This window comes from Acinonyx jubatus, chromosome X, assembly GCF_027475565.1.
Source record: "Acinonyx jubatus isolate Ajub_Pintada_27869175 chromosome X, VMU_Ajub_asm_v1.0, whole genome shotgun sequence".
Taxonomy (NCBI): domain Eukaryota; kingdom Metazoa; phylum Chordata; class Mammalia; order Carnivora; family Felidae; genus Acinonyx; species Acinonyx jubatus.
The window spans coordinates 64,040,735-64,050,519 of record NC_069389.1 but is presented as its reverse complement, the minus strand read 5'-3'; the positions used below and the strand labels follow the sequence as shown (position 1 = coordinate 64,050,519).

At 38.2% G+C, this 9,785-nt stretch overlaps 1 protein-coding gene across 6 annotated transcripts in view; it reads left to right on the top strand.

Annotated features, from left to right (window-relative positions):
• Positions 1-903: 903 nt before the first annotated feature.
• Positions 904-9,785, top strand: part of BRWD3 (bromodomain and WD repeat domain containing 3) — a 242,818-nt gene continuing 233,936 nt past the window's right edge. For 5 of the 6 annotated variants that reach the window (XM_053201416.1, XM_053201414.1, XM_053201415.1 and 2 more), the window contains exons 1-4: positions 910-1,225; positions 1,347-1,405; positions 1,610-1,639; positions 2,049-2,108. In XM_053201416.1, the coding sequence (XP_053057391.1) occupies positions 1,195-1,225; positions 1,347-1,405; positions 1,610-1,639; positions 2,049-2,108 (180 nt within the window). In that variant the 5' untranslated portion in view covers positions 910-1,194. Of the gene's footprint in view, positions 1,226-1,346; positions 1,406-1,609; positions 1,640-2,048; positions 2,109-9,785 lie in introns of all 6 variants that reach the window. The other variant, XM_027053775.2, reaches the window with a different exon arrangement.

The window sequence follows — 9,785 nt, the reverse complement described above, 5'->3', positions numbered from 1 at the left end:
GTCATGATCTCCTAGTGGTGAGTTCGAGACCGCCCCCCCCCCCCCCCCCCCCGCCCCTACCCTCCCATGGGGCTCTGTGTTGACAGCTTGGAGCCTGGAGCCTGCTTTGGATTCTGTGTCTCCCTCTCTCTCTGTGTCCCTCCCCCACTCATGCTTGCTCTCTTTCAAAACTAAATAAATGTAAGTTAAAAAAAATATCCTACACGAATGAGACAGACATGGCATGTGTTAAACTCACAGAAGGGGAAAAAATAAAATGCCTCATATCTGATGGCAAATTCCTCCCACAGTATCGGTTTTTAGAACTGGTCTTTATAACAATATGAACCTTGCCCCGTGGACTGGTAAGTACAACATTTAAATCTGGTACAAAAACCATTTTAAAGAGAAACGAGTGATGTCGCTATAGGGGCTCTTTTTCTTCCGTCAGTCACAAGATCCTTCAGTGACTGGCCTCTTTTCGGTGGAGGAAAAGGCAAAATAACCCTAAAGCCTCTTTGGTGACGGGACGAAAAGGAAGAAAGCCAGTTGAATCAAGTCAGCGCCTCACACATTCTTCACAACGCCAGAGGGAATGGTCCTCAATGGGAGAGTCCTACTGCCCTCACAGGAAGGGAAACTGTCTCAAGACCTCTCTTAGGAGAACGCCACCATGGAGTTTTACGACGTCTGCCAGAGCGTCGGCCGTCAGTTTGCACCGCCCCCTGTTTCCGGGAGCGGTAGCTAGGCAACTGCCGGCGGTCTAGGAGAGTGGAGGACACTTGGTTGCTTTAGTGCTCCTAGCGGCAAACGACGAGCGCTGCAGTTCCGTCTCACAGGTTTTACCCTCTGCTCTCTCCACCCCCTTTACCCCCGTCCGCCCCTCCGCCACTTTGGCTCCTCCCCTTTCTTCTCTCAGGCTCACTTGCTCGCGCTCGTGCTCGCGCTCACTCTCACTCTCGTGCTCGCTCTCTTGCTCTCGCTCGCTCTCGCTCTCTCTCTCCTTCCTCCTCCGCCTCCTCTGCTCTTGGGCTAGAATATCTATGGGTCGAAACGTGATGCGATGAATCCGAGAGAGACCGAAACTAGGACGAGGAGTGGGGCGGAAGCGGCGGGACTCCTGGGCATGGGGGCTTCACCACAATAGAGGCAGCGCCCCCACCCGCCCCCGCTAGCTCCACCGGAGTGGAGCCCCCAAACCCCTTAGGGAAAAGGATGGCGGCGGCACCTACCCAGATAGAAGCCGGTGGGTAACTGTGTCTGGGGGCTAAGGAGATGGGGGCTTAGCGCAACGGCTGTCAGTTTCTTTTGAAAAAGCTTCTGTTTTTCTTTACCTCCCTCTCAACCTCTTTTCCCCTCTTCCGCAGAGCTGTATTACTTGATCGCTAGATTCTTGCAGTCCGGACCCTGCAACAAATCCGCTCAGGTGAGAGGGAGAAGGAGATCTGGGAGTCGTGGGGGAACGGTCCCAATGGGGAAATTGAGGCATCGGGGCGTGCGGTTTCCCTGAGAGTAAGGGAAAGGCCGGCCTTGACTAGTCCTGCCGTCAGCGGCTGGGTTCGAAGTGGGGAGGGAGGAATGGGTTAATGGTCTGAGCTGCTCCTCATATTCGTTTTTCCCTTTTGCTCAGGTGCTTGTGCAGGAGCTCGAGGAGCATCAGGTACGGAGCCCCTTCGGGAAGAGGTGGGGAGGGCTGGGGTTAGACTGGAGGAAGGGGAGGGCAAGTCAGGGGCGGAGGACTGGGGCTGGGAGGGAAGCTTGGATCTGGGCACTCAGAACTGTTGTCACTGGAGTGAACCGGCTTCTTCCCTCAAAAGGGGCGGATATCGCTGGGGTCTTAACTCGCCCCCTCTTTATGCCCGTGGGAGGCAGTTTTTCAGGATTTCCTCACTCTCGGCCTCCTGCTTCCTACACTGGACTAGCTTTGAGGCAACAGCTATGTGACTCGAGAAATACGGACGCCAGAGGGTCGGGGACCAGGACCCAGGTTGGGTCGGCTTCATTGGGAGCTGAGGCTTGGCCTGTATGGTTTGCCCACCCCCCCACCTTTTCTTTTCTCCCGCCCCCAGTTGATTCCGCGCCGCTTAGACTGGGAGGGAAAAGAGCACCGAAGAAGCTTCGAGGATCTGGTGAGTAAAGTTTTCATTTCTACTTAACCCAACTCTTTCTCCACTCCCTCCCCACCTTGTTCCTCCAACCCGCTCCCGACCCCTCCGCCTCCCCAGCTTTAGAGCTCCTAGCTGGGCCAAAGAACGACTGCCCCTTCCCCGCTCCCTGCCAGTCAGAGAAAGAGTACCTTGCCCTTCCCTTGGCCTCCCTTATTTCCACTCGAAAACTTTGAAGAATGTGAGTTATCAGGGATGCCGTTTTGTGGATTACGAATATGTTACAAACATCGAGAAAGGCCCATTGTAGGGGGAATAAGGGAGAAAAACCAGGGGGTTATCTTGGGGCACGTACCAAGGACTGACGTTGGCCAATGACAGCGTTGGTAACAGCCCAGAGTTCCGGATTAGTGGAAGAAAACTGGTTTCTGGTTGGTCCTGCCTTGAAATACGGGAACTAAGGCCAGGCTTAGTCTTTTTTTGGGGGGGGAGGGGGGGTACGGTGGAGGGAGCTCAGGGAGGGGAGTTAACCGACCCTGAATTGGGCAAAACGACACAATTAAAAATAATGGGAAGCATCAAACGAATTCCAAAATTTGCCGGTTTTAGGTAATCGACTACCGAATAAAAAAGCATAATTGTGTATATCATATTTTAGAAAATAGCTCATTAAATCATTATTAGATCGCATTTCTGCAGATACATTTTCATTAAACAACAACTATGGATTATGACCTTTTTGAGAATTTATGAAACAGGATCTGGGATTTAGAAGGAGATAACAATGATTATATTTTAAAATATACTTTAGTGAAGGACCAAAGGCATTGAATTGACTGTGTTGTTTCTCCTGAATATATAATCCATAGTGAACATGCACCTTCTGTTCAGCATTGATACAAAAAGGTGATCTTTTTTTAGTTTGGGGAAGATGTCCTCTCGCGTTAGCCACTGGTACAGTGAATTGGAAGGAAATGAAAAGAGAAAGGGGTGATGTTACTAAAATCTAAATTCAGCTATCTTTTCTTCAAATAAGATCCAAATGGAGGAAGATCAAAGTTAAAGTAAGTTAAAGGGGTATGGTAGACTCTAAATATAAATAAAATGATTTAATAACACAATATTTAAACTGATTTAGTGTTCGTTTGATAATTCTTTTATATTGAATTACAATAATGAGGCCATGTTAATAGTTATTACTAAGTAATAATTTTAGTTTGCTATTTTATTTTTTGCAAATCATAAAATGCTCTAATAGTTGTGATATGGATAAATTCCAATATGGTAAAAAATTTTCAGATGGATAAAAATTATTTTGTAAACACTGTGTGTATTTAATTTGTATTTATCAGTGTATTTAATTTGTAGTCAGACTTTTTGTTGGACTGCAGTCCTGCCAAAAAAAGAGGCAAAACAGTGCCTACCAATATATGTTTAAACACTTTATGACTAATGTGGTTTGGAAGATAGTTTTATACTGAGGTGTATTGAAGATGTTTTCATTGACATTTATGTGTAAGCAGACCATTTTAAGTAAATAGCAAAAGGAGACTTAAAATAAAAAGCTTTTTAAAAAAAAGAAAAAGCTTTTTAAAAATTACATGACAGTAATAAAAAGCAAATGAACATCAAAATAATTAAAAACAGTACTAACCACACACAAACATAAAAAACAAAAACAAAATTCAGTTTACTAGACTTCATTTCCTTATATTATAGAGGCATATTTTTACATAACTGTAGTCAATGTCCATTTTATGCTTTATATTTTCTTAACATTTTTTGTATATAACTATATTTGAATAGTTATTGTCATTTTAATGTTAAGAAAAGATTAAGTTTGCTATGATTTGAACTCAACATTCAGTTGAACATTTGGGTTCCTTCTAGGTTTTCACTAATATCTTTGCATAGTTAAGTAGTCTTGTTTCTTCCTTCCTTTTTTTGGATTTATTTTCCTGGGCTATTTTTCCAAAGTGGAGCTATCAGGTCAAAGGGTCTCTTCAGTTTTACAGCTTTTGTGATGTATTGTAAAATTGGTCTCCAGAAGATAATACTAATTCATGATGTCACCATCTAGGTACTTAGAGTGAGTTTTTAAATATTTTTTGAATCTTTAGGTGGCTTTAATGTGGTGAAAATAGCCCCTAGTTGATTTAATTCGTTCTCTTTTTTTCATTAGTGAGGCTTAAATTTTAGCCAGTTTTATAGTTGTTAATCCGTTTGTGTATATCCCTACATATACCTGATTTTCATTTTTGTCTTATAAATATATTGTTTGGTTTTTCATATTTCCTTACACATTTTTATTTTTATATACACAGAATTTCATCTATTGTTTGAATATTGTCTATAGTTTAGACAGTGTATCTTTTTAATTTTTCATCTTGTACACTGAAGTTTTTATTTTTCTGGGATCCAGTGTTTCTAGGAATGTTATATTTTGATGATATGGTCCTATTTTAAGTCAAAGATCTGTTTTCTACCTATAGATTTCTTTGTAAGGGAAGATGGGGTAGGGCTGAGTGAGAATTTGAACAGAAGGAAAAGAAATGGAGTGGCTGATAACTGAATGTGCTGTGATAGATTGATTGCTAGATGCATCAGTTTTATAGTTGATTAAAATTATTTCACATTTTATTTTTGATTTTGTGTGGCTTCATTGTGGGAGAGATGGATTTTTTTCTTAGGGTAGGTATTTTTTAAAATGCTGTTAGAACAATGGATTTATACAGTGTGATCTTTGATTTAGCTATATGTTTCAGGTTGAAGTTTAGGGTAAAGTATTAAGAAGTATAACCTTATATGTACTTACAGTCTTTATAAGTAGTATAATCTGATATGTTAAATTATATAGGAGTACTTCAAACTGAAGATGTATGAGGGTATAAAAAGGAAAGAATACAAATGCATGATGCAGAGGTAAAGAATTATAAAAAAGGATATCAAAATACTGAAATAAGATCACATAGCCATGCAATATGAAACAAAAATATTGCCTCTGTATATATACTTTTACTTAAATTGTCTATGCTGCTTACCTTGATTTATCCAGAAGAATATTAGGATAATAAGTTGGATTTCTTCAACACCTCATTATTACTGTTAGTATTATATATCTAGAAATCCTTCTTTTTTCTTTCTTAAATCTGATTTAGTGTTTTACTTATAATTTAGAACACAATTAAGGTGCTATTTTATTAAAGCTACTGGCAAGCAAGTATTGACATATCCAGATCTGAAGTGCCTTTTAAAAAATGGGCCTGTATATGAAGCGTTTGCCAGTTTATGTTGAACTATAAGGTTTTTGAATATGGCATTCAAAATAAGACATTCTAAATTAACTTTCAGAATTTTAAGTAATGATACAGGGAGAAATTTGAAGTCATGGTGAGTGTTTTCGAAGTTTGATCTGGACATTTTTCATTTCTGCTTGACTTTTGTTTACAACATAATAGAATTAGATTTGCTTCTTACAATTTATCTTATGGTAGATAATTTAAATAATTACAGATGTCTGTTCATTTTTGGTGACCCTGTTGAATTGTTGGCTATTTTATTGCTTCCTCCTTGGAGCTTTATTGGGGACTACAAACATAGTAATGAGGGGTATGTGTATGTGTGTGTGTTTAAATGAACAGTTTTTGTTAGCATACAAATTTTATATATTGAAATTGTGACTTGGAAACTTTTTTAAAGGAATGTTTTAATATTTTTTAATCATGTTAAGGGGACTTGTATCATAAGACTGAACCAAAAGCATAATTACCTTTAGGTGTGGTATATAATGTAAAAAAATATATATATATATATATATATATATATATATATATATAGCATTTTTCATCTCTAGAATTGAAAGCCTTAATTAGTGCTTTCATTTGGAGTGACATAGATTGTATTACCTTCATTTTATATTCAAAAGACTTGAAGCAATTTTATGCTATTAAAAGAAAGTTTATCAAGATTGTATGTTCATTACTATCTTTAAAAAATATATAAGTATCTATTATGATATGTTATTGTAAGAACTTGAATCTGCATATAACTTATGCAAGTTTAAAAATATTTTCACATTATCTCATTTGATCCTCACAAAGTACTTTAAAACACTGTATTTGAATTCCAGACATGCCTATATTTTTTTCTTAACCTTACCCGGTTCTTGTTCTCTAATTACTAATAATAGCTTAATTTGTTTATTAAATAGTAGAATGATTTCTGAGTGCTGGCAGCATAGTTATTGCGTCTCTAAGTGTGGAAGTAATTTAAGTGTGTGTGATTTATTAACTGCTACATGGATACACAGCCATAGTTAGGAAGAACAGAATGCATTTTGGGAAACCAAAAGGCATGTGCTGCTCAACCCCAATGGGATATAGTGCTACCTGATAGTTCTTATGGTAGAGAGCAATCGATGCTGGAAACTAGTTTTCCTCACTTTTGATTTGCTTGAGCTACATGTACTCTTTTGCTTTCTATAATATGTTGGCTTTAACTATTTGTCTGGATTGATCATTGTCTTTTTTCACACTTTGGTCTGAGAACATATTTTCAATGATTAAAATCCTTTTGGAGATTTATCATTAGTCTTAGGAAAACTGATAACTCAATACAAATGAGATGGCATTCAGAAAGTGAAGAGAGCTGCTGTTAGGGAGTAATAATTTGGGTTGGGTGAATGTCCCTTATAAAATTTTGTCCTGAAAGCACCTTTGTCAATTTGAATATTAGTTTAGTTTGTGTTTTTGTTCTTGGTTTACTGATGTTGATTACTGATTGATTAATAAACAGGTCTTTTTTTTTTTTTTTTTTGGTAGAGAGCAAATAAGTAATTTCAAGGCAGTTTAGTGTTTGTGTTAAATTTTGGGGATGTCCTTGTTTGATATTTCTCATATAAGATTTTGTGAGTAGTATGTAGAAAAGACCATAAGATTTAGTCTGAGAGATAGCCTTTACTTGCTGAGTGACTGTGGGCAAGTTAAGTTACTTAACCTCTCAGGGATTCAGTTTCCTAAAACCCTCTGTCTATTTTACAAGGTTGTTCTTGAACCAAATGAGTTAAATATGAAAGAAAGCATTTTGTTAATTAAAAATGCATCGCAAATTAATTGGTTACTGCATTTTAAAACTAGGACATAGGGGTGCCTGGGTGGGTAGGTCTGTTAAGCGGCCAATTTCATCTCATCTCATGATCTTACAGTTTGTGGGTTCAAGCCCCGCATCAGGCTCTGTGCTGACAGCTCAGAGCCTGGAGCCTGCTTCAGATTCTGTGTCTCCTCTCTCTGCCCCTCCCCCACTCATGCGCGCGCGCGCGCGCGCGCGCGCGCGCGCGCTCTCTCTCAAGAAAATGAATAAATGTTAACCAAAATTTAAAAATAGGACATAGAGGTTAATGGAAAATGGACATCTAAAGAACTATGACCCCACAATTTATATTTTCTTAGCTAGCTAATAATCACCACCTAATTTTTATAAAATTTTTATAAGGTGAGGAGGTATAAAACAGTACCATTGGAAAAAAAGTATTTAAAAAGTGAGTGTTAGAATTGAACCTGAAATGAGTGTTTTAAAGTGCATCTGTGTTAACTCAAAACAAGAAATTATTGTTATGTCAAAAGATGTTTAGTGTTGTTTGCATTATTATTAATTAGAGAAAGGCAGTTTAATACAATGCTGGTGTAGTATTCGCTGTTGTTTGAAGTGGGAGGTATGTCTTTCTGATGTCTTGTTGCAGGGATCCTCAACCCTTCTGCTTGATCTTTTCTTATCCCGAACTTATTTTCTGTGCATTATTGATAAGTAATTTCTTGGTTTTTAAATTACCTTGTTGAAGATGTTTTCTCATCTACCATGGTAGTTTATAATAATCTGACCCTCAGTTATTATTTGTGTGATTTTCTTAACTTTTGTTAGAAGCATTTCATGATACATGTTTCTTAGGCTTATTTAATATGCTAGATGGTACTGAGTTCTTTCATTGGACATTTCTTTAAGGATAAACTTCTAGAATGTGGGTGGGCTCCTTGTCCATGTCTTGACATTATCTGTCCTCCAGGTAATAGTACTTTCAGTACTTGCCTTCTTGAGGTACTGAAACCCAGAGTATACATAAGCCTAGGTGGGTTGCTCTTGACTTTCATTCCTGAGGAAATCTTAAAACTAATAAAAAAAAAATGCTGTGAACAATGATTAACGTTTTGAAAAGAAAGTGATAGGAAGCCTTAATGCTTTGTAGCTCATTGTTCAAACCAGTGGTATTGCTACAGTAGAAAAGCCTACCTGTTTTATTTACTTTTGTGCCCAGTTTTTTCCCTTTCCTCCTTCAAATTCAGCAAATGTTAAAACTCAACACTTTAAGATTAAGATATAATATTGGATTATTGCAGACATTTATATTTTACTGAAATATAAATTTCAATATCAAAAAGAAAATAAACTTACTTTTTGTGTTTTCTTTTTTTATACATGTATTTTTTTCTCTTCAAAATCAGATGATACTCTGCGAGGTTTTTCTAAGTTCCCTTTATTTATTTATTTTTAGTTTTTAGTTTTGGAGAGAGAGAGAGTGTGTGAGGGGGGGAGAGGAACAGAGGGAGGAAGGGAGGGAGGAGGAGGGAGGGAGAGGGAGAGAGAGAGAGAGAGAGAGAGAGAGAGAGAGAGAGAGAGAATGAGAATGAATCTTAAGCCCGATGTAGGACTTGATCCCATGACTCTGGGATTATGACCTGAGCTGAAATCAGGAGTCAGATGGACACTCAACCCACTGAGCCACCCAGGCGCCCCTCTGCGAGTTATTTATTATTATTATTTTTTTAACTTAACATCATGGAGGAGAATCTTAAACACTGAGGGATATTATGTTAGTCATTGTGCAGAGTACATTTACTGGGTAGGGGTACCTTTCTCTTTGCCTGGAATGCCTTCCTTTCCCTTTGTCTATCTTATGAATTTTCACTTAGGCTTCAAGTGTGCAATTGGACAAAAACCCCTACTCCTAGGCTGATGTAGGTACTGTATTTCTTTGCTTCTAATTAGCCCTCTGTACTAACCTCTAGGCATTTGTAGTTTTGATTTATTTGCTAGTTTGTTTCCCCTTCTGGGACTATGGGTTCCCTTAGGGCAGGAGTTTAATCTTCCCATTTCATCTCTGTATTTTAAATGCCTGAATGAATGAATGCATGAGTGAATGATTTTGTTTTTGTTTTACAAGTCATATGAGGTAGTTATCATTACTCCTGTTTTACAGATGCAGAAGCTCAGGCTCTCAGACTGAGTAACTCTGCAGGTCACATAAGTAGGAACTGAGGATGGTAAAAAATTGAAATCTAAGTCCTTTCTACTGTATCACACTGCCAGAAGCAGTAACAGCTAGTAAATTTTAGAGCCTGAATAATCTAGTCTTCCAGATTTCAAAGTACTATTTGATGTATTTAAAGGCTTGCTGTATTTTTCAAAATCTATCTTGTTTTCTGTCTCTAAATATAAAAAAGATCATGTGACTAATTTTTTGCATGTGCTTCTCCCCTCCCCCCACACCAAAAAAATTTAAAATCTCGGATAAAATGTTATATTTCACTTTTTCAACATATGGTCCCAGTTTGATTCTTCATTTTACCTGTGCAATCATGATCTTAGAAAACAAAACACAGAAACAATTATCTCTTTTATTTGTTTTTTTGGAGTTACTTATCCTATATT